General features: G+C 31.1%; 3 protein-coding genes across 3 annotated transcripts; 2 read left to right on the forward strand and 1 right to left on the reverse strand.

Moving 5' to 3' along the window:
- Window positions 1-3247: 3247 nt before the first annotated feature.
- Window positions 3248-4785, forward strand: LOC148176479 (acyl-CoA Delta-9 desaturase-like). The gene is made up of 3 exons (XM_088033836.1): window positions 3248-3335; window positions 3668-3892; window positions 3947-4785. Exons 2-3 carry the CDS (start codon window positions 3679-3681, stop codon window positions 4783-4785), a joined length of 1053 nt encoding a protein of 350 aa, XP_087889962.1. The 5' UTR covers window positions 3248-3335; window positions 3668-3678.
- A 3980-nt stretch (window positions 4786-8765) lies between these two features.
- Window positions 8766-9873, forward strand: LOC148176480 (acyl-CoA Delta-9 desaturase-like). Its single transcript, XM_088033893.1, has 2 exons — window positions 8766-8979; window positions 9035-9873. The coding sequence occupies exons 1-2, from the start codon at window positions 8766-8768 to the stop codon at window positions 9871-9873; spliced, it is 1053 nt and encodes a 350-aa protein (XP_087890019.1).
- A 2733-nt stretch (window positions 9874-12606) lies between these two features.
- LOC148176481 (acyl-CoA Delta-9 desaturase-like) lies at window positions 12607-18841 on the reverse strand. The gene is made up of 6 exons (XM_088034159.1): window positions 18770-18841; window positions 14488-14712; window positions 14299-14429; window positions 14000-14205; window positions 13725-13907; window positions 12607-13584 (listed from the first exon to the last, which is right to left on the reverse strand). Exons 2-6 carry the CDS (start codon window positions 14702-14704, stop codon window positions 13335-13337), a joined length of 987 nt encoding a protein of 328 aa, XP_087890285.1. The 5' UTR covers window positions 14705-14712; window positions 18770-18841; the 3' UTR covers window positions 12607-13334.
- Window positions 18842-25272: the final 6431 nt, after the last annotated feature.

Consider the following 25272-nt stretch of genomic DNA (forward strand, 5'->3'; position numbering starts at 1 on the left):
AGTTTATTGTTGATGCCCTACGTTTTGATAACAATCTGACAAAGGCGACAATTGTGGTTTGACGTTTTGCAGGAATAAAAAAAGTAAAAAAATTACCATTGTCAGACTCGATTTGCTGGACAACTTATCACAGAGCCAAATTTTAAATTTGACGCCTAAAAAAAATGTTTGCAGGAAAAATGGAAATTAGAGAAAATATAAAGATCATTTAAAAATAATATAACATAGAGAAAATGTAAAAAGAATCGAAAGAAACACCTAGAGATAGAATCGAATTCAGCAATTGTTTCCCAACGATTGCAAAAACCGTTCGAACAAAAAACGTTTACGCTCCCTCAAAGTATCATACTTGTTTAATATGATAACAGTTTAATTAATTAAGGGTTTTAAAAATATCATTTTTAAAAATGCCTATAGCGAAAAATTAATTTGTTTAAAATAAATTGGGCTCTCAAAAGGGCCGATCTTTATTTTGATTGGTGTGGAAAATGTTTTTTCCCGATTCACTTTGTGGATCAGACTGAAATTAATTAGAAACGAAATAATAAAAAAGTTACCTGAAGTAATTACGAAAAATGATCAAATGCCCTCCATTGGACGATCCAATTTAGTTTAATCCGTAAAAAAACTGTTTTTAAAACTTTAGGTTATTCACAATACTTTTGAAAAACCAAAGAATAAAAACATCAAACTCAAAATAATCCAAATTTGAACAATTTGACATTGAAAACGATTAATGTTAAACTGACTGAATCTCCAATAAAGACATTTTTTTCCACTTGTTTATTAGCAAATTTATTTTTAATTTAAAAGTTTTTAAACTTTAGCTCGCTTCTGTTCGAAATTTTGGTAAAAGTTTTGAAATATTTTTAAGAAGTAAGATCTTTTGTAAAGAATGGTACATATTAAATGCAATATGTTTTATAATATTTTGTCTTCTTTTTATAACTTCTATAAACCAAATTTGTTAATACTCATTCGTGATTGCCTATTTAGAGTCAAAGGAACAGGTCAGATGAAAAGAAATGGTCCCAAAGTTCAAACTTGAGGTACTCCGGATGTTATCAAAAGTTGGGCTGTCTTGGACAAAGTTGAGAACTCAAATTAATGCTGGTACTAGAGCTTGGTTTTCGTAATCCTTCTTCTTCTTGCTTCTTTTTTCATGTAAAATTTCTTAACTATGAGTGGTATCTCTTTTTTTCCTTTTGATTTTACTATAAGATTCTTTGTTTTTTTCTGTGTGATTAATTTTTTTTTATTCAGTTCTGCTTCTTCTGTCGTGTTCGGTCAATTTTTGACTTCGACTTTAAATTTTTATGTTATTTTTGAGATTTCCTTTATTTTTCTTTAGATTTTGTAGATTTTTACATCTTACTTTTGATTAAATTTAAATTCAGACGAAATTCTTTATGTTATCTTTTTTGATTTTCTAAATACCTTGTAAATTGTAAACTTTGTTTCACTTTTTCCCAAAGAATTTGGCAATATTAAAATGAGGTAAGATTTACCAAGAAATTGTCTATCAAATTTCAAACAAATACTCTAAAGAACGTATAAAAGAGTTCTTCCGTCATTTTTTAAACACCCTGTATAGCAAAAGAGAAGTACTTATACGAGCTGAATGAAAAACGAGGTATCTCATAAAAGCAAAAATTCAAAAAATTCTAAAAAATCCTTACAACAAAAAAAAACAGTTACTTTAAAATGAAGAGAATATTTGATTATATTTGATCCACATTCAAAATAATCTAAATAGAATTAACTGGAACCTATACGTCATTTTTCCTGCAGAGAGGTTGCGACTTATAAAGGAGCAGTTTTAGAAATCAGCAGGATTTAAAAGAGATAAGTTAGATACCTGTAATGGATACATGTTATTTTTGATTAATAGATGGCGTCACAAGCAACTGTCAAGTATTTTACTAAACACAAAATATAATTATGTGACTTGGGGTAAGTCCGAACGTGGGGCAAGACCGATCGAAGCTAGTTGCAGCCACATGCAGACAGCAACATAGTTGTAGCGGATTGTCCACACTTGAAATTGTCTTTGGCAGTCACCCTCTTAACTGCTATTCCGCTGGAAAGTTCTTTGCGTCAGAATTAATATTTTGTTGTTTTTCTGTTGCAAAAAAAAATTCGAACTTGCCCCAGGTAGCAGTGTTAAGTCTAATGTGTACTAACTTTGAATTTGCACCGACTTTTAAATAATAAAAACTTTCAATTTATTTTATAAACTTTGACTCGACAGTACGTAGAGATAAATTCGAAATTCAACGAAACATCATTTTAATTTATGTAAGAACATATCAAAGTTATGAAACCCTAAATTTTGTTAAAATTGATGCATAATTCTATACAGTGGAGACTGAGAATTATCAACTAGTCTAAACTACATTCGAATTTGCTCCAATTCACCTTAGTAAAAAACATAAAGTTACAATAAATTATTTGCTAATTTGCATTATTTATAACAAAAGCAAAGTTCTTGCTGATGTTTCTACGTTTAGGTGACAATCTGACAAATGCGACAGTTGTTTGACATTCCGCATAGTTTAATTTTGTAAAAAAAAATTTGATTTAAATTTTTCGAAATTTTTATCATGAAATTACAAAATTTAATTTTACATCAATCTATAATATCAAATATAAACTGTTTACTAATAAATATTTATAGATCACATTCAGTATTTTTTTAGTATCGTGGACTATCTGTAAATGTTTAAAAATTTTGAAAATTTTAGAATTTTTGGAATCCTATAAGAATGTGTAAGAATATGTAAAAATTTTTCGAATTATGTGAGAATCTGGTGGAATCTGTGAGAATAAATAGAAATAAATTATGTTATAAACTTTTTGAAAATCAAAAAATCTAAAAAATATGTAAAAATTTAAGAAAGTGAGAATACGAACAACTCAACAATTCGATCATTTGGACATACGAAAATCCAAAAATGAATCCAAAATTCTGAAGAAATGGGCACCAGAACATCACAAATTGGAAAATTTGGAAATCTCTGAAAATCGGATCACGCCACCGAGCCATTTGCTCATGAACTATGAAGATATCGCGTGATATTTAGACCGTAAGACTACAAACGCCGGCAAATTTGCCCAAAATAGATATCGGTTGCGAACTTTGAACCTGAGATTTTCGTCGAGTTATATCTAATCAAACTAATGATTCATCAATACCTGCCACAGGTATATAAACGGATATTCGGATTTTAACTTCATTCTAACAAATCGCGACAGGTGCTAAAGTGTACCGACTTGTGAAAAATTATTTTTTTGTAAAATTGAAGTTAACTGTGATTGTGGGATTGTTTAACTAGGTGAGTCTATTATTCCGTTTTTACTTTTTTCTATATAAACATTCGGCGTTAAAAATTGTTTTAACTTAAAAAAAATTAATTTATTGTTCCTAAATTTTTTTTAAATTTTTTAATTTGAAAAAAAAATTCTTGGTCCTAAAATATAAACTTTTAGAAATATCTTCACGTGAACTTATCTATAACTTTAAATTAAATAAATCGATAACAAAAACTCCCGGAAATTTCAGTTTTACATTTTTAGGACTGTAAAGCCAGAAGTCCTAGAAGCAAAATTTCTGAAAACAATATTTGTAGAATAGCAGAATTACGCAATTTCAAATTTTTATTTTTAGTTCTACTTACAATGACCCCCAAAATTTCTGTCCCGACCGGCGTCCTCCACGAGAGCGACACGGAAGTCGCCGCCGCCAACATCCCCGAAGAAGTCAGCAAACCCGACAACCGCAAGCTAGAGTTGGTATGGCGCAACATCATCCTCTTCGCTTATCTTCACGTCGCCGCTCTTTATGGTATCTGGCTCATCTTTACCTCGGCCAAACTAGCGACTTCTGTGTTTGGTAAGGAGTGAGCACCTCGTGTCTCTTATCAGTGTGATAACCCATTTTTTATAGGGATTCTTATGTATCAAATTGGAGCTTTTGGCATCACCGCTGGCGCGCACAGACTTTGGTCCCATCGGTCGTACAAAGCGAAATGGCCCTTGAGGCTCATTTTGACTTTTTGCAACACTTTGGCGTTTGAAGACTCGGTGATTGACTGGTCGAGGGACCACCGCGTCCACCACAAGTTCAGTGAGACTGACGCGGATCCTCACAACGCCAAACGCGGTTTCTTCTTCTCCCACATCGGATGGTTGCTCTGCCGCAAGCATCCCTTGGTCAAAGAAAAGGGGAAACAGATCGACCTCTCGGACCTCTACGCCGACCCGATTTTGCGCTTCCAGAAGAAGTTCTACCGTGTCCTAATGCCATTAGTGTGTTTCATCATGCCTGTCGTCATACCCATGCTCTTCTGGAACGAGACCTTCAAGAACGCCTTCTTCGTGAATCTCTTCAGATACGCCTTGACTCTCAACGCGACTTGGTTGGTGAACTCAGTGGCGCACATGTGGGGGGACAAGCCGTACGACAAGTTCATCAGTCCTACGGAGAATCTGTCTGTTGCTTTACTCGCTCTTGGGGAAGGATGGCACAACTACCATCACACGTTCCCGTGGGATTACAAAACTTCCGAGTTGGGGAAGTACAGCGTGAACGTCTCTGCGGCTTTCATCGACTTCTTTGCCTTGATTGGATGGGCGTATGACTTGAAGACGGTGTCCGAAGAGATGATTAAGAAGAGGGTAGAGAGGACGGGTGATGGCACCCATGAGATCTGGGGATGGGGAGATAAAGATCAGACCAAGGAAGACTATCGGGATGCCATCATCACGCATAGGAAAAACTTATAAGTGTTGTTAAAACTGACTGAATATTTAACTACGTAATTTATTTATTTCTTAGCTGTTATTTCTTGTATATAGTAGGCACTTTTGTCTTATTTATAAAGTAGATATAATACATTGAGGTGATAAAACACAACTGAGTGGTAATGTTAAGAACCAAAGGTATTTTTTAAATAACTATAATTAAGATCTTTTGTAAAAAACAGTACATAATAAATTAAAGAAAAAATGGTATTTAGTCTTATTTTTATAAGTTCTATGAACAAAACGATTAAATGGTTGCTTGCCTACTTGGAGTCAAAAAAGCAGTCAGATCAAAAGAAATGGTTCCAAAGTTGATTTCTGTAGAGCCTCTGATGATAGGAGTTGTGCTTATTTGAGCAGACAATACAAATTAGTGCTTCAAAAAGATTTTTTTCTATTTCGCGTTCATAATGAAGATATTTCGATACGCGTTTGAGCGTATTTCGGTATCGTAATGGACCAATTTTGTGCCAATATTTCCAGGAACTTATATTTTTCTTAGATTTGCAGTAGACAAAGCGTCACCCTACCGTCAACGTTGACAATTTAGATTTTGGTTTTAAAAAACCATGATAAATCGATCAATACACTATTATTTCTTGTTGCACTTAGCTTAATAACTTATCAGAGAAAAACTCTTTGGATGCAAGAGAACCATCATGATCATGATCATGATCAACATCTGCGCTCTCTTGGCTCTCTTGCGCTCCGGTAACCTCAAAACGTTACACCTGTCAAACTGACTGAAATTAGATTTGGCTACTTCGTTTTTTTTCCCAATTGCCAACTACCTTAAAATTCCCTAGATTTCGAAATCAAGTTTTTTCGTTTAAAATAAGGCGAAATGGAAAAAATAGCGTTTGATACTTGTTCATAATGCATTTTGCCGCACTTACTACTTTATGACACTCTTCGCTGCGCTCGTCGTGCGTGCGGCAAAATGTTCATTATGAAACGCGTTTCATAATATACTATTTCCTAATTTGTATTTTAAAAATTCGCATGTTGCTATGGAAACAAAGCTATTATAGCATCGCGTATCAAAATGGGATATTATAGCACTGAAAACGAATGAGGAAATAGCGAAAATAGTTCTGTTACAAGAACAAATTAGGAAAAATAGTATAAAAACCTCGTTCATAAGGCTATTAAGTCACTCATCCATAAACTTGGATTTGTGCCTTAAAAGTTGCCTTATGAAACTCGGTGTTTTAATATACTATAATTTCCCAATCCTGGTGTGTTTTAGTTCCTTCCAATTTCTTTTTTGTTTTATTTTTGATATTAATTTTAGTTCTTGATTTATTTTTTTGGCTGTTTTTGCTTTCAGTTCAGCTTATCTTGCACTTCTTTCAAGTAAGATTTTTACTTACAACTTATTCTTGTTCTTTCTTTTTTCTTCTTTTTGAATTAATGTTTTAATTTGCTAAATTGCTAACCTGAAAACTTAAATATTTTGGAGAATCTGAAAATCTAAAAATCTGCAAAAAATCATTGGAATTTAGAAATTTTTAAGTGTAAAAATTAAAAATGTAATTGCAAAACGTTGGCAATGTGAGAAGCAGCTAAAAATTAAAAAATCAATGACAGACTTAATGTTTGTTCTATAAAAAAGTAGAAAATCAAAACAAAACCTAGAAGATTTAAACAGAATTGGAAAATTAAGTACCTATCAAATCTGAGACAAATATAGCAAAAAAAATCGAAGGAATGTAATAAAAATAAAGTGTCTAAAGAACGATTAGAAAAATTTGAAACAATATAAAGAAGAATAATAATACAAACATATATAATCGAGAAAATGTAACAAGAATCAAACAAAACTTCTACAGAGAATCTAGAGATATTCTCTAATAAAACGAACGAAATTAAATTTTGCATAGAGACCACTTATTTTAGAGTATAATTTTAGAAAATAATTTTTTACATAACAATTGCGGAAAGTGCCAATTTCGACACTTTCTAACGAGTTATGTACACTATTTTTCCCACGATTATTTTTTTCTTTCTTATTTCAAATGTCATTTTCCTACAACCCGATATGAAAAGTCCACATAGTTTCGGTTCATTTTTAGGCTATGTAAGGTTTTCACTGACATAAGTGAATTTTGACAAGTTTGTGGGGACTTTCGTACATAGACGTATAAGAACATAAACTTTTGGAGCCTTTTAACCGGTGCAATACAACACTTTTTTTGGGACCGTAAAAAAATAGTTTAATTCCAATTTCTACAAATTTGCCTTGGAAAGACAACATTATCTAAAGATAACGCAAATTTTAATTTTACGTCGATCTACTATAAAAATTATAGGTGCTCTATTTGCAATAAAATAGTAGATTTTGTTATACGATAGAAAAGTGGTACTTTTTGTCGAGCAATTGAATTGCAGTAGCAAGGCGAAGCATAGCGTATGCAAAATTGCGAAACATATTAGTTTCAAAGTTAAGATCGTGCAAGGGCCATACAAAACGTAAGTCTCAAATAGTAACCGTCACAAAAAGTACTTTTTCTGCCTAAGCAGACAAAGTGTTTCCATGTCAACAAACGCTTTTCATTACTTATGACAAAATTGCGTATTTTACTGTCTAAAAACGACTAAAAAATAGTGACTTTGGTGACGTTTGAAGAAAAAAGTAATTTTTTTAAAAGTAACCCGAAATTAACTGCGTGCAAATCACAATCTGCATATTATTTTCAAATAAAAATCGCGGTATTGACTAGATTATATTTTACTTGTTTTTTTTCTATTTAAAATAACCTAGTAGGCCACTGCTTTTGGTATAACCGAAAGTGTCACGAAAATGTAAATATTGTCATTTGATTTGTCTTATTCGCTTACTTTGTTTAAAGTTAAAATTTATAAAATTTGTAGTTTTTGAAAACAATGTCAAATAAACTCTTAATGAACCAATCTGTCTATGTGTCCAAGAATTTAACAAAATCTGACGACTCAAAAATAATTTTGAAGTAACACTTTGAGAACCTGAAATCTGTCGAAATGTTATGATTCTGGAGAAATTTATGGGAATGAATAAAAAAGATAAACGAACGTATTGGAATACAAAGAATTCGAAAAACCTATAAAAATCTAAAAATAAAAAAAAATTCAAAAATTCGATCACGTGGGGATTTAAAAATCTAAAAATAAATCTAAAAATCTGAAGAAATGGAAATCTAAGATCACAAAATTGGAAAATTCGGAAATCTCTGAAAATTGGATCACGCCACCGAGCCATTTGCTCACGAACTATAAAGATATCGCGTGATATTTAGACCGTAAGACCACAAATGCCGGCAAATTCGCCCAAAACAGATATCGGTTATAATCTTTGAACCTCAGCTTTTCAGCCGAGTTGTATCTAATCAAACTAATCATTCATCAATACCTGCCTTAGGTATATAAACAGATATTCGGAAATTAGCTCCAATCAAACAAATCGCGACAGGTGCTAAAGTGTGCCGAATTGTGAAAAATTATTATTTTTTTGTGAAATTGAAGTCAGTTGTGACTGTGTGGTTATTTTAAAAAGGTGGGTCTATTTTTCCGTTTTTCTCATTTTTTTGTCTAAATATCTGCTGTTAATTTTTTTTTATTAAATTCATTCTTTTTTTTTTGTAAATTTTTGATTCAGAAAATCTGTCGATTTATTACCAAAAAAATAATACCTTAATTATATAGCTTCATAATTGACAAAATTAATTATTTTAAATTTGAAAGAAATTTTCTTGGTTCTAAAATACACATAAAGTTTTTGAAATTTCTACATGTGAACTTACCTATAACTTAAAAAAATGGTTTAATTAACTAAACCTATAACATATTTTTGTTTTATAATTTTAAGACTTTAAAGTCAAAGAGTCTTAAAAGCAAAATTTCTGAAATTGATAGTCGTTATAACTTTAGCTTCGAGAATAGCAGAATTACGCAATTTAAAATTTTCATTTTTAGTTCGATTTGCAATGAGTTCCAAGATTTCTGTTCCGACCGGCGTCCTCCACGAGAGCGACATGGAAGTCGCCGCCGCCAACATCCCTGAAGACGTGAGCAAACCCGACAACCGCAAGCTAGAGTTGGTATGGCGCAACATCATCCTCTTCGCTTATCTCCACGTCGCCGCTCTCTACGGTGTCTGGCTCATGTTCACCTCTGCCAAAGTAGCGACTTCTGTGTTTGGTAAGGAGTGAACCCCAATGTGTCTATTATCAGTGTGATAACCCGATTTTTATAGGGATTCTTATGTATCAAATTGGAGCTTTTGGCATCACCGCTGGCGCCCACAGACTCTGGTCCCATCGGTCGTACAAAGCAAAATGGCCTTTGAGGCTCATTTTGACCTTTTGCAACACTTTGGCGTTCGAAGACTCAGTAATTGACTGGTCGAGGGACCACCGCGTCCACCACAAGTTCAGTGAAACCGACGCGGATCCTCACAACGCCAAACGCGGTTTCTTCTTCTCCCACATCGGATGGTTGCTCTGTCGCAAGCACCCCCAAGTCAAAGAAAAAGGAAAAGGAATCGACCTCTCGGACCTCTACGCCGATCCGATTTTGCGCTTCCAGAAGAAGTACTACCGCGTCCTAATGCCATTAGTGTGTTTCATCATGCCTGTCCTCATCCCCATGCACTTCTGGAATGAAACCTTCAGGAACGCCTTTTTCGTAAATCTCTTCAGATACGCTTTAACTCTCAACGCGACTTGGTTGGTGAACTCAGCGGCGCACATGTGGGGGGACAAGCCGTACGACAAGTTCATCAATCCTACGGAGAATCTGTCTGTTGCTGTGCTTGCTCTTGGAGAAGGATGGCACAACTACCACCACACATTCCCTTGGGATTACAAAACTTCAGAGTTAGGGAAGTACAGCGTGAACTTCTCCGCAGCTTTAATCGACTTCTTTGCCTTGATTGGATGGGCGTATGACTTGAAGACGGAGTCAGAAGAGATGATTAAGAAGAGGGTGGAGAGAACGGGTGATGGCACCCATGAGATCTGGGGATGGGGAGATAAAGATCAGACCAAGGAAGACTATCGGGATGCCATCATCACGCACCAAAAGAACCTATAAAGTGTTGGGTATTTAACTCACTAATTTATTACTTGGGTGTTAAGTTTAAGTTAAAGTCTAAAATTTACTTTAACTAGAAGTGAGATCTTTTGTAAAGAATGGCGTATGTTTAATAAAATTTTGTATAAAATTTGGTATTGTTTTAATAGGTTCAAAAAACAAAGATCGTTTATACTAGTCATGGCGCGCATTTCTGATTGGATAGTTCAATCTAAGCAAATACAGTAGAACCTCAATTATCTGGGCGCGGTATTCGTTCGATTATCCAAGCCTCGATTACACAGCTCAATTTTTTTTGTTGCCCTGAATGTCTCTGCGGATTTCTATGTTTTTAAGACCATAGTTTTCGAATGTATTTTTAAAAGTACTGAATTGGCTCTGGTTTTTATGATTTTGGCGTATTTTATATTTTTAATAATTTAGACTTAGAGTCAGCTCTTCAGAACACGAATTATAATTATAGTGTTTATTATCATGTTAAAATTCGCTTTTGTGACCAACACGTAACCAACAAAAGTTGGAATGCTTCAAAATTTTCAGTAAATAAGGACATAAAAAATATAAAAGACGCGTTTATAAAATGAGTTTCATTAAAGTTTAACATAAGTTTTATATTTTTTTTTCTTTTTCAACTTCTGTGTACATTAATTATCCATTCAAACGAAACAATTTGTCATTTCAAAAAAAAGATATTTGAGAATATACTTGCTATTTCCTTCTCAATTTTACAGATTTTTCGTAAAATATAAAAGTTAAGATTGAAAAAAAATCAGAGCCAATTTTCCAAAACCATTCATACAGGGTGATTTTTTAAAAACGGCAGGCGTTGTAGAATTTTTATTTATGATCCGATTTTAAAAATTCAAAAAACAAATTAAATGGTTTTTAATTTCCTATAAACTGGTGATTTTAAAATTTTTCTAAATGTCTTAGTATCTTTTGGGCGATTCTCAACTTTCTTATTTTAAATTGACACCCATTTTTTTTTTTTTCATAATTTAGAAGATATTAATTTTCTTGATTCGGAAATGTGTAATATGTTCTAATTTTACAAAAAATATTTAAAAAAAAAAATATCAAAAATGAAACAATGTAGGCAATAAAAGTTAATAAAATCTAGGTGCGTGGTGTCAAATAACACAATATCGTTATTGTAATGTCAAAAAGCAGCAAATAACAGAAAGAACAAATTTTCTTTCAACAAGATGGGGCTACACCTTACAATGCACAATGCATTTCTCGTAGGTGTCAATTGTGCAATAAAAAAACGAGATGGCGTTTCAACAGTATTTTAATTAAATTAGGTAGTTGTTTTTTCTGATTTGTAATTATTATTGTCTTTTGTTATTAATAATTTCAAATAAAAATGCCGATCCTTTCTGTTATTTGACATTACAAAAACGGCATTCTTTTATTTGACACCATGCACCTAGATTTTATTAACTTTTATTGCTTTTTTTTTCAATTTTGATATATTTTTTTAATTATTTTTGGTTAAAAGTAGAACATATTACACATTTTTGAATCAAGAAAATTAATATCTTTCAAATTATGAAAAAAAAAATATGGGTTCCAATTTAAAATAAAAAAGTTGAGTATCGCCCAAAAGATACTAAGACATTTAGAAAAATCTTAAAACCATCAGTTTATAGTAAATTAAAAACCATTTAATTTGTTTTTTAAATTTTTGAAATCGGTTCATAAATAAAAATTCTACAACGCCTGCCGTTTTAAAAAAATCACCCTGTAGTTTCGTGAATTGTTGACAAAGAAGTATTCGAAACCACTCTTTCATCAAGGGCAACAAAATCACTGTTGACCAGTGTTATCCGTGCATTACAAAAAAACACACAAATCGAAAACAAACTACAGTAGAACCTCGATTAGCCGGACTAATTGTTGCAAAGATTATCCGGATAATCGAAAATCTGTATAATAGAATATATGGAAAAAACATAAAAATTGATGCAAAACTTAGATTATTTTAAAAGTTAAATAAACACAAATGTTCTATATGTACTATTATAAATTAATGGGGCATGAAGGAATGAGATGTTCTAATAAAAATGTTATTGACAAGATTTTTATTACTATAGAAATACCAATGGTAACAAGATTTACTACAGTACCTACGTATTAAGTTTTTTTTAAATATTTTGTAATTGCTGTTTGATTGGTACAATTTTTTTCTCTTGATGGCGGCCAAGTCTCGAATTCGCTTGAGGTTTAGCAAAGCGACAGTGTCGTACTCGGTTGTCTTTCGAACTACTTGCGGCCATAAAAACGAAATGCTTTAAAAATACGCAATCCTTCAATAACTGGAAACTCTTTGGTACTAATTTTTTATTGGCGTGAGACCAATAATTCGAAGCGATAACAGAAAACCTTTTGCTACGTATTTTTTTTAATCGGGGATCCGAATAATCGCGCATCCGGCTAATAGAGGTCCGGATAATCGAGGTTCTACTGTACTTCGTATTTTTACTTGCAATATTAGCAAACTTAAAATTTGGAATTTCACGAATAACAACAGTTGGTGTGGTTTAATGAGATTTAGGTCAGTGCAGAGAGCAAAAACAAAATTATGAGTTAAAATATTTGTCTTTGAATAGTAGTTAGTGTTTGCAGACATTAACAAAAATGCTTGATATAAATTTTTTGGCAATGAAAACTTTTATAATTAAGTAAACTGAAAACTCAAGCGACAGAAAATTTTGCGTCCAAAAAAGAAATACCTAAATAAAAGTACCAGATTTTTTTTATCACAACATAGTTACTTTTATGTAATATGTCTGATACCTAAAAGTTAATTGTTTCAATTTCTTTCAATATTAAAAATTGTTATTGTTAAGAGGTTGGTAATTTTTGTTAGTTTTTATATACAGTAGACTCTCGATTCGAGTGTAACTGGTAGCCCAGTCAACAAAGACAATAAAATCGACATGATTTTAAAAATTTTAGAATTTTTGGCACTTGTACAAATAATAAAACCAACTTGTTGATTTTTCGTGTATCGTTCGAGAGTTTACTGTATTTTGAATTAAAAAAACGTTCCAAATAATTCTGTAGCTTTAATACGTTTGTCTATTTAACAACTCGATTATCCGTATTTTTCGATTATCCAGTCGCGAGAAGCACGGATAATCGAGGTTGTACTGTACATGACTTTATTCTTTTTTAACTTCATTCTGTTGCGCAGTTTTTTCTTCTCTTTTTTTATTTCTTGTTGTAAAAAAAACCTATTAAATCTAGCCATCAAGCAAGCAAATGGTGACAATTTGACTCCTCCATTGACATTTCAAATCATTATGACATTTAACTTCACACTTCAAAGCAGGGCTACCAACCTAACTCTAATTTTCAACCAACACAATCCCACGTTTATTTCCCAAGTTAACTTAATCTAGAGATTTATCAAAAAAATATAAATAAAATGACTAGACAACTGAAATAAATTAATTTTACTGATTTTTATGCGACCCATCGCCATTCATTAAAACAGTTTTCTGCACCAATTCCTTCGACGGACTTTTCAAATCGTAGGCCAATCCCAACTTTGCGCACAAATCTATCAGTAGAGTTGACACATTCGCTCTGTAGTTTCCCAATTCCGCTGCTTTGTAGTCCCAAGGAAAAGTGTGGTGGTAATTGTGCCAACCTTCGCCCATTGCACAAATTGCAACTGTCAAATTTTCAGCAGGGTTAATGTTCCTAAAAAATTAGCAAATTGTTTGTTTTTTTGTTGGTGGGACTGTCGTACCACAGTATAGTTCAGTAGCGTCACCAAATCCCTAAAGTGGTCGCTACTGTATTAAACTGTTGTCAAGGTCGTATTAAAACAAAATACTCACTTATTGTAGGGTTTGTTGCCAAACATATGCGCGGCGCTATTTACTGACCAAGTACAATTCAAAGTTGAAATATATCTGGCAATGGAACTCATAACACACCAATAAAGTGTTTCGTTCCAACAGAAGTAAGGAACCATCGTGGGCAAAACGAAGCAGAAGAAGAGTTTCAAAGGGGAAAAATATCTAAAAACCAACAGTTTTATTAAAGCGAAGTTACGGTTGGTAGCACTGTCGGTTGTAGTCAATGGTGCCAACCAATTATAAACGTGACATACTTTTGAAAAAACACTACAACTGGATCTTCAAAGATGTCGCTACAGTCGACCTGGCGGCCATGTTTGAGTACTTCCGGGTGCTTTTTCATCATGAGCCAGCCGACGTGTGCGAAAAAGAAGCCTCGGTTGACATTGTGGGGGTCAGCGTCGGTTTCGCTGAATTTGTGGTGGACTCGGTGGTCTCGGACCCAATCGTAGAGACTGTTCTAAAAAAAAGTGACACGAGTTCTACAATCGCGGGCGAAAAATTTTGGTTAGCAGATATTTTTTCGTCGCAATTGTAGGTAATATTGTAATACCTGTCCTGCCATGGCGTAGAATATGGCTAAAACAATCCTCATCGGCAGTCTGGCTTTGTAAGCTCTGTGGGTCCATAGTCTATGGGCTCCTGCTGTCACCCCTAAACCTGCTGCCCATCCAACTAAAAAACCTAAAAAATAATAAAAAGGAAAATAAACTGAAAAATTAAGTGTTTTTTTAGATATTACACCAACAAAATGTCTTCAAATGATAGAAATAAGGAAATGTGAGGAAACCATATAAACCAATAAAATGTACTAAAAAAATTCCTATAATGTTGGGCCATATTAGTGGTGTTTTAAAATATCCCCAAATTGTTCTATAACTGGTGTCAATTTGTGGGGATTTTTGGTTTTGCGGAATTTCTTCTGTTAGAGTTGGAGATATGGTGCTGTTAGGCGCCATTTTAGAACCTGAAAAATTAGAAATTTTAAAAATACGATTTTGAATACTTTAAACAATGTACATATACAAGGTGTTTATAAATGTTTCTAGCATGGCTATGAAATGTCAAAGAAATTTGCCGCTCATTACAAATGTGGGTTTCGATTTTTCAACTGACATTTTCAGTTAACCTCAAACATGAAGCAAAGTTAATTTTGAGAAATAAACTGTTCTAGTTGCGTATTAAAACCAGAAAATCAAAAACTTGGACATAAAACTGTAACTGAAAAATCATGAATGTAAGTTACATTATAAATAATTTTCAAGATAGTTATATTCACTATGAAAACAAAGCGGCAAAATAGTGCACGGCAGGAATTCCAGAGTCACCCTTGATGCTAGAAACATTTATAAACACCTTGTACATACATATTAGTTGTTTAATGAACTAATTACAGGAATAAGAATTACAAAACTTCAAATTTGTGGTAGAAATTTTCGGTTTGTCTTCAAAACAGACTTTCTAAAAATTTTGTCTTTAACTCTAAAATTTTTAAATTTAACACAGTTGATAAACAGGTTTCAACTAATAAACTTTTCTTAAGGATTCATAAATACATTGCGTTTAAAAAGAAAAAACATCCTGAAGGAGTTGACGTAAAATCATCAAATTTGGTACAAAGATGTATTGAAAAAAACAAAGTTATGTGTTTACTCCTTCAGGGTGGTTAATTTTTTTTAATCTCAGTGTATTTACAATAATTCAGTTGTTATAAATAATTAGATCAATAAATCATAAATACAACTTAATTAGCTTGTAAATTTAATTATGTCGCCTAAAAAATCTATTGTGTCGTCACGGCCATTAAAATAAAGCTCCGCCATAAAAGAAACACTTTTTGGCCTTGGTACACAAATAACTATTTTGCTCTAAAATTTTGAAATTTAGCACAGTTTGAGAAACAAATCAGAGGTAATAAAATTCCAAAATTTTGATGGTTTGATATCTGAAACTGCCAAAGTTACCGAATTTATCAAAAATTAGTAGAAATTGGTACACTATAGTTCGTCGTCTTCAAAATGAAAATTTCTAGAAATTCTGTGTTTTGCTCCAAAATTTAAGAATTTCGCACAATTGATAAACAGATTAAAAATAGTTAAACCTCCAAAGTTTTGTTATTAATACTGTCAATGTTACGAATTTGAATTGTATTAAGTAGTAGTATGTACACATTTTTTGGTTCATTTCAAAATAAAAATTATTAAAACTTTTGTTTTTTGTTTTAAAATTTTGAAATTTCAATTGTAGTAAATCGTGTATATTTTACTGCTGGGAAATTAAAACTGTAAAAATTACAAAAATTCATAATTATGAAAAATGTTGGTTCATTTCATTGAAAAATGTTCTAAAAATTCAGTTTTTTGTTCTAAAATTTTGGAATTTAGCACAGTTAATCAGCAGGTCAAAAGTATAGGTAGCAAAAATTTCAAATTTTACAATTTCGTGAATCAAACTGTCAAAATTACGGAAGAAAGTAGTAGAAAATTTTGGTTCGTCTTAATGACAAAAATTATTAAAAATTCTATCTTTTGGTCCAAAATTTTGTAATTTAGCACAGTTGATAAACAAGGCAAAAATAGTAAAAGAGCCAAATTTTATTGTTTTAGGAATCAAACTGCCAAAAGTACACAATTTAACATAAAATATTAGGTTTGTTTTCAAAATAAAAATTTCTAAAAATTCTGTCTTTTATCCTAAAATTTTTGAAAAACAGTTGAGTAAAACGTAAAAAACAACATTCCAGAAAGTATTGCAATATTTTGAAAAACTTTGGCTAGTTTCGATGTAAAATGTTCTAAAAATTCTGTCTTTTATCCTAAAATTTTTGAAAAACACAGTTGAGTAAAACGTAAAAAACAACATTCCAGAAAGTATTGCAATATTTTGAAAAACTTTGGCTAGTTTCGATGTAAAATGTATTTAGCTCAATTAATAAATAGGTCAAAAGTGGAAAAACCCCCAAATTTAATCTTTTGAGAATAAAACTGCCAAAGTTTTGCCACAATTTAATAGAAAGTTGTAGACATTTTTGGTTCGTCTTCTAAATAAAAATTTCGAAAATTGTGTTTCTTGCTCCAAAATTTTGGATTTAGCTTGTTTGGTAATCAAGTCAAAAATATTATAATTTTGAAAAATCACTATTAGTATTGGAAAAATTTAAACATTTTAAAAAATGTTCTATTGTTTCAAAAAAAATAGTTCTAAAAGTTTTTATTTTAGCTCAAAAATTTTAGAATATAGTATAAAATAGCAAACACTAAATTTTGTTATTTAAAGATCAAAACTGTCAAAGTTACGGAATTGAATAGAAAGTTATGGAAATTTGTTTTTGTCGAAAATAAAATTTTTTAAAAATTCTGGATCTCTAAAATGTTGAAATTTAGGTCAAAAGTGGGAAAACGTGCAAATTTTATTATTTTAGGATTAAAATTGCCAAAATTACGGTATTGAATAAAAAGCATTGGAAATTCTTGATTCGTCTTCAAAAGAAAAAATTCTCCAAATTCTGTCTCTTGCTCTAAATATTTCAAATTTAGCACAGTTAATAAATAAATCAAAGACAGTAAAACCTCTGAATTTCACTGATTTAGGATTAAAACTTCCAAAGTTACGCAATTTAATACAAATTGGTGGAGATTTTTGGTTCCCCGTCAGAATAAAAATTTCTGAAAATTATGTTTCTTGCTCAAAAATATCAAATCAAAGATGTCAAAATTCTATTGTTTTGGAGTTAAAACTATCAAAATTAGAAAAATCCGTCGAATATTTTTTTAAAAAACATTTTGGTTTGCTTCAAAGTAAGATATTCTAAAAATTCTATTATTATTTTAATTGAATTGCTTTGGAAATAAAACAGCCAAAGTTACAGAAAGTGGTAGAAATTTTTTTAAAATTTTGTCTTTTTACTGGTTTTAGTATAATAACTGTCAAAGTTACAGAATGTGACAGAAAGTAATGAAAACTTTAGATTTGTCTTCAAAATGAAAATTTTTGTTCTAAAATTTTGGAAATAAACACAACTCACAAACAGGTCAAAATTAGTAAAATATGCATATTTCACTGTTGCGGGACCAAAACTGTGAAAATTAATACTTTTTGAAAAATTTTGATTCGTTTAAAAGCAAAATGTTCTAAAACAGATCTGTTTTTTGCTCTAAAATTTTGAAATTTAGCACAGTTAACAATTAGGTCATAAATAGTAAAAACTCAAATTTTCACTATATGTATTAGAATTAAAACAACCAAAGTTACGAAATTTAATCGATAGTTGTAAAAATTTGTTTGTTTTTAAAGCACATTTTTTTAATTGTCTTTTGCTTTAACGTTTTAGAATTTATCACAGTTGCCAAACAGGCCCAAAATTAGTAAAACTTGCAGATTTCACTGTAGCAGAACTAAAACTGCAAAAAATACATACATTTTGAAAAATTTTGGTTCGTTTTAATGTAAAATACTATTTTTAGTTCTAAAATTTTAGAGTTTACTTTAAAATTCGGACAAAATAAGCAAGTTGAAAGTAGCTACATCTTCAAATTTCATTCTTATGAATTAAAAATTTAAAAACTTTTATTAGTGTAGAAAAAAATAAATTAAATCGGTGAAACCATAAAATCTAAATCTACAGAAATTTCCCAGAATCATCACACGATTAGAAGAACAATAGAGAATTAAACTACACAACTATGAAGCTTTACTACCTTCTCATTACATTTTACGATTGTGACATTTAAGATTTACGATTCACTGCGAGAAAGCACATCTAAAATCACAAAATATGATTCTATAATTAATACGACTGTATCCATTTAATTATATTATTAATAAGAACGTCGAAAATATTGTTAACGAAACAATTTTTTTTTAACATCAGCAATTAAATGTTTATTTACCCAACAATAAAATGAGTCATCGTGAAAGTACTTGAAAATTGCGATCACACGTGTAATAAATAGCACACCTATTTTCATAGGAAGTAAAAAAATGTAAATATAAAAGCGGAGGAACAAAAATTCATCAAAACTTACCCAACCTTCAATTTCAGTCGTACCACTCTCACCAAACTATATCCCGCCAAAGAAGTTCACAATGTGGCGAAGTTCTTCAAAGTTACTTAATATATTGAAGATGTGCATTGCGAAACGCACATGCGCTTTTCTGTATTTAAATTTTGTGTCACTAGAATTTCAGGGCTAAAAAGGCAATAATTTCGCTTAATAAAATGAATCCGGGAGCTAACAATAGGAGAAAATCTCGAGTTTGGGGTCAAACTCTACAAGAACTGAAAAATCGGCTCTGAAATCGAGAAAGTGGCATAAAAAAAGGTGACATATATAAAAGAACAATAACTGTTAAGAAATTATTTAAGAACGAATTGCCCAACCTCTTCTCTGTTACTTTTCAGAGATTGACACTCGTCATTGTGAAGCATGTACTGTTTGTCTTCTTGATGTATCATTGCATAAGAAAGTGTTGAAATGGATATTTTTACGGCTCTTAAATATTGTTTACTGTGATAATCGAAAGGTGTAAGAAAGTAAAAATCACGCGAAATTAGGTTCTATTGAATGGGAATTGATACCTAATTGGAGACTAATTTTAAACGGAACACTGCGTGGTGCTTGTTACGTTTTTTGCACTTTTGGAACAATAAATTCGAAGCCTATTTTGTTCCACCAGGACAGGACTGGGCGATTTATTTAGTACACCGCGTTCACTTTTGTTTAACAACGTGCAAAATCATGAAACTTTATAATTTATCATTAAAAAAGTAATTACTAATTAAATAAGCTTCCCAACAAACTATAGAAGTCGGCAAAATATTTGCAAAAAACTGATAAACATTTTGAAAAACAAACAGTTGTAAAAACTTTTTGATACGTATTTGCATGGAACTTCTAAATTGGTACTTTGATTTTTTAATGTGAAGCGTCATTATAAAGTTTGAAATATCTGCTTTCTAACGCGGTGTTAAACTCGTTGTTATCTCTGGTTATTTCGAAATTGCATGACAAAGAATTTGGAGTAATTTAAAAAAAAAACATTTTGTTAACTTTCTAAGATTTTATAAAAATTGTAATTTGAATGCCCACGAAATTGTAGATTTTATTTTTTTATTTTTTAGATTTTTAAAATGGAAGATCAAAGATAAAAGTTATGCCGCAACTGTTACATATCCCAAATTTAAAGTTTCAAAATTTTTGAAATAATAAGTTTTCTCAATCTAATTTGCTTATTTATACAGCAAATTTAAACTATTTGTGTTCATTTTACGCCGAATTTCACGCAAAATTGAAAATTGTACGAATTTTTCACATGGTCAATGGAAGTGTTTAAAATTGCAGATTGTAAATTTTTAGTTAACTTCTATAATTGCGAAACTAAAACCGAGCGAAAGATGCGACTTTTACTATTGTTTTCTTCGCGCACTTCTACCTAAGAATCCAATCTTAAAATTCCAAATTTTTTCAAATATTTTGACTTTAGTTTTAACTTCGAAAGATGAAGGTAGAAGATATCTTTGGATTTTTTCCAATTTTTGAACCTAAATATCTCCGAAACTATGACAGATAAAAAGATGCGGTTTTCACATTTTTTCCGTTCTTTTGTCAATAAAAATCATATGACACATATCTCGAGTTTAAAAATTATTTTTCCTAATTTGTATATTTAAAGTTGTTATGGAAACAAAGCTATTTTTTAATATGTTTCTAAATACAATGAGGTCAATTTCGCGCTTATTTACGGAGCAATCTTAAATTATTGCTGCTCATTTTACGCAGAATTTTAGGAAAAATCTAAAAGAAAATGATTCATGAACGTCAATACATAACTGAATTAAAAGCGTTTAAAGTTGTGAATAGTGAATTTTTAAAAATGTATAAAAGCCGATTGTTCGGAAAAAAATTCAAGTCAAGATGCAATCTACCTCCTATTTTGTGCTAGTTTTCCAACAGATTGGTGAGTATTTGTGTTAAATAATTTCCAGTTGTGTTTTCTAAAAAAATCAATTTCCACACTCAAATTACATAAATTATAATTAATAAACATTTTGTCACTAAAAAGTTTTCTGAAATGTATTATTCTGGCCTGTTTTTGCGTTGAAGTCACTTTAAAACTTAATACAGCCCGTACGTTTTAGGATGTCGAGAGCGATGGATGCGCAGTAAAATCGCGCTCACAATTTTTGAATGTTTGGCCAATCATGAGCGATGAATTCGAAACGTTGAGTTCCGAACGGTGACCGAAGCACAATTCGTCACTTTCCGGCTGCGCCAACTCTCGCCATCTTAAAACGCACAAGCTGTATAGAAATTACAATTTTGTAAACAATGCCATTGATTTAAAAAAAAAAACTCTAAAATTTACAAGCAGATAATTTTTTTTTTAAACTTCTCAATGTTTTTTGTCTTGCAACTTCTAAACAATAAGAGATAATAATGAATAAGAATTTATTGGAGCGTCAATAATGCATTACAATGGAAAATTGATGTAATAATTCTTGAATTATATGCAAAATTGTGTATGATAATAATTAAAAAAGGCGTTTTTTTTGGACATAAGATTTTTCTAAATTATCTTGGACAGTACTAACTGTAACTATGAGTTTTATACGTCGTTGGAAAGCTTAATAAATTGGTTTTCCGACGACCACTATAAAATATGCTACATTTCATACAGTTTTCTCGTAGTGAAAATTTAAAATTGCAAACAATTTCAGCGCGAAGACGAACGAAGCGCATACCCGTGTGCAATGAAAAATTTGAGATCTCTGATTGGCCAACAGCTGTGTGTTTTTACATTGCACACTGGTTGACACAGATCGGGCATTATCGGTATCTAACTTTCGGCGCAACGGCATAATTATTTTGTCCGCGGCTAGGTGCTCTGCCGAATGACATTTTAAGTTTTAACTTGACCAGAGATAACTTTAGGTGTTTTTGCACCATTATAAGCAAGTGAAAGAGCGTAAGCCATAAACTTTATTAAAAAAAAAAAAATATTAACTCTGCGATTTTTGTGGTCGTCGGAAAAATATTGTGTACAACACGTGTTGAAAATTCGATTTCACACTCGTTTGCTTAAGCCACTCGCCTACGGCTCGTGGCTCAGTTTTGCAAAACTCGTGTGAAATCTTCCATTTTCAACACCTGTTATACAATATACTATTCCAAAACACTATCGACCAACTCCATAACTTTGCAGGTTTTCAAGAAAACGTGATGAAAATTAATTTGTACAGTAGAATCTTAAAAATCTTCTTTAAAGAATATCTATGAATTCGGACCTCATGGAGAAAAACAAATTTCAGATTCACAACCAAAGGATAATTTTCTGTCAGAAATAACTTTACTCTTTATCAGCACATTTTTCTTCTAAGCCAAAATCTAGATGTTTTCTGTTTTTTTTTTTTAATTGCTGTTTTAGACTTTCCAACTTTTAAATTATTTCGATTAAGAAATTAAGACGATTTCCCGTTAGCAAAATGCTTGAATAATATGGTCACTAAAATCAAGTTGACATTCGCATTAGTGTCATAAAAAAATTGAAAATTGTCTGAGATTAAGATGTCCGCTGAAAAAAATTACATTTCTGTTGTGATTTTGCTGTACATATTTGACAATTTTTTGGAACAAGTGAAAGTAAATTGCGTAAATTGTTTAAAAGAAACGACTTGAAAACATGTAGCATTTTAGCAATTTTTAACTAGAATCGATCGATAAAGATGATAAAAAATTTGACGAAAATTTGTATCTTAATTTTTTTAATGGATGGTTGCACAAAATCTCTACAATAACTTTATTTATTTAGCTACATACTATCTTATTAATATCTTCCTTATTGCCTATTCAAATTACTGTGAAACTTAATACTTCTACTGGTCGCGAAATTTGTAGACATTCGCATTAAGTTTTTCGCGAAATTGACAATATTACTAGTCAACGAGGTTTTGGTTTGAAATGGAAAATTTTTTGCTTGATCAGATCGGACTCTTGTATATTCTAAAAAATTACTAATTCGGGGAAGCATGGAGGAGTCAACATAATTTGCAATAATAGTTGCAATGTGAGAAAAAAGGACAAGGTTCATTCTTAAACAATTTTCAGTGCAACACCAAAAATCGTGCTGGAATAAAAAGTCACTAAAATCGTTTAATAACGGCTCATTCCACCACTATTTTTGGTGTCGCAATGAAAAATCATTAAAAATTGTTAATGAAGGATCATACATTATTTAACATGTCTTTTTCGTCAAGTTTCTACGTACCTACTTCTAAAAATAGCTTAGTAATTATGATAATAGAGATAGAAATGATTCATTTTATCACTAGACTAGCTATTGATTATAGGATAAAATACTCAGTTATTTGTTGACGTACCGAAATTTTAAACACAGATTTGAATTTAGCGTAAAATTCTGCGTAGAATGAGCCTCAGTTACGCAACTTTGCTTTACAAATAAACAAGATATAGGTTTTTGGTAGATCTTCTTAGGATAATCTTCAAGAACTTTTTCCAAAACAAAAAGGACGTTCGAATTATAAACCAATCAAAAGAGCAGCTTAAAATCTATTATTTGGCCAAATTTCATATTACTAGGACAATGAGTTTAAGAGATGCGGTCACAAAACAAAAAACTCGTTAGATTCCATTCCTTAGATTTCTTAGATTTTTTAGAATCTTCAGATTCGTCAGATTTCTCAGATTTCTTCGATCTTTCAGATTTGTTAATTTTTGGATTCTTTCTTTGGATTCTTTAGATTCTCTAGATTCTTTAGATTCTTTAGATTCTTTAGATTCTTTAGATTCTTTAGATTCTTTAGATTCTTTAGATTCTTTCGATTCTTTCGATTCTTTCGATTCTTTCGATTCTTTAGATTCTTTAGATTCTTTCGATTCTTTCGATTCTTTAGATTCTTTAGATTCTTTAGATTCTTTAGATTCTTTAGATTCTTTAGATTCTTTAGATTCTTTAGATTCTTTAGATTCTTTAGATTCTTTAGATTCTTTAGATTCTTTAGATTCTTTAGATTCTTTAGATTCTTTAGATTCTTTAGATTCTTTAGATTCTTTAGATTCTTTAGATTCTTTAGATTCTTTAGATTCTTTAGATTCTTTAGATTCTTTAGATTCTTTAGATTCTTTAGATTCTTTAGATTCTTTAAATGTTAAATTAGATTAAATTCCGTTCACAAATAAATAACAAACATATCCCTCCGCCTTATCCGATCTAATCCAAAATTTTATCCGAGTTTATCCAGAAAATGAATAATTTACACAAAAAACGCTTTATTTATTTCGTCGTGGATTTTCTTATAATATCTGCCTAATCTATAATCAAGTTCCTTCGGTGCTAAAAAACTTAAAAATCAGCACTTTTAAAAAAGTATATCGAATGTTCATTATTAAGAAATTTTTATTTTCTATTATGTCATAGGGTCAAAACCTTGATCAGTTCTACTGCCTTTTGGCCCTTTTTGTGGTAAAAGTTTTTTTTTGAAATACTTTATTTTTATTTTGTCTAAGTTTTTTGTTTTTGTTTTTTTTTGACCACAAATAAAGATTTATTATTTATTATTAGTATTTATTATTATTTGGTCTAGGGCCTTGATTGTTCTTGGAACTGCAGTTCTGTGTATGTATGAAAATCTAATATAACTGCCATAAAACTGGTAGAACAGTCAACAAAAACAATGAAATCGACATAATTCCAAAAGTTTTGAAATTTTTGTCAATTGTACAACAAATAAAAACAATAATAAGTTGGTTTTTTGTGTAACATTTTTTATTCCACACAGTCTTCGCATTATCCGCGATTTTCTTATCCGAGCAGGGGCTGGTCCACATTAACTCGTTTAATCAGGAGTCTACTGTTGTGAAAATTTGATAGTTTTTATTTAAAACAGAAAATAAAACGAATGTTTACGTAAAGTACTCAAAAAAATTCTTTAAAAAATGTCTTTTTCCCTATCCAGTTCAAAATTAGTTGACTAGTGTACTCCTGTGGGTAACAAACCGGAAAAAGACAATAAATTCTTATTAAATCATTGACATTTTACTGACAGTGTGCATCTACTCATTATTTACTACTTTATTACCCACTCGAAACCATTCAACAGTTCTCATCAATTCTATGCAGATAATAATGCAATAAATGCCACTGATTCAAAATAATTGCAAGAATCCCCGCTTTGATGTAGAGTGACATCCAAAAAGAGTTTTGTTTACATAACGCTTATGCAACAATGTTTCATTTTCATTGTGTAAGCAATTAAGAATTTTTCTGCGCTCGAGAGGCCAAGAAGAGTATTTAACTTTATTGTAGGTTCAATTCTAAATATGGAGGATATTCAAATCGTTACTTGCAATAACAGCAGCGTAGGTGTGGAGTGATTGCGCAAATTTCAAGTCAGTTTTTGTGACTTTTGGAACTGTTGTGAATTGAGTGAAAATTGTTAGTTTTGTTTATCTTGTTTAATGCTCAATAAAACGATTTCAATTTTCGGTTGTGCTTAACGGTGTTATTACAC

This window comes from Gnatocerus cornutus, chromosome 4 (genome assembly GCF_029298725.1).
Source record: "Gnatocerus cornutus isolate USDA-ARS CGAHR chromosome 4, icGnaCorn1.1, whole genome shotgun sequence".
Classification (NCBI taxonomy): domain Eukaryota; kingdom Metazoa; phylum Arthropoda; class Insecta; order Coleoptera; family Tenebrionidae; genus Gnatocerus; species Gnatocerus cornutus.

Coding starts and splice junctions, on each gene's coding strand:
- LOC148176479 (XM_088033836.1), top strand. CDS start 3,679: ATGACCCCCAAAATTTCTGTCCCGACCGGCGTCCTCCACGAGAGCGAC. Junction 3,893..3,946: donor ACTAGCGACTTCTGTGTTTG/GTAAGGAGTGAG, acceptor CATTTTTTATAG/GGATTCTTATGTATCAAATT.
- LOC148176480 (XM_088033893.1), top strand. CDS start 8,766: ATGAGTTCCAAGATTTCTGTTCCGACCGGCGTCCTCCACGAGAGCGAC. Junction 8,980..9,034: donor AGTAGCGACTTCTGTGTTTG/GTAAGGAGTGAA, acceptor CGATTTTTATAG/GGATTCTTATGTATCAAATT.
- LOC148176481 (XM_088034159.1), bottom strand. CDS start 14,704: ATGGCGCCTAACAGCACCATATCTCCAACTCTAACAGAAGAAATTCCG. Junction 14,430..14,487: donor TTTGAAGACATTTTGTTGGT/GTAATATCTAAA, acceptor ATTATTTTTTAG/GTTTTTTAGTTGGATGGGCA. Junction 13,908..13,999: donor GTTGTAGTGTTTTTTCAAAA/GTATGTCACGTT, acceptor GTTGGTTTTTAG/ATATTTTTCCCCTTTGAAAC.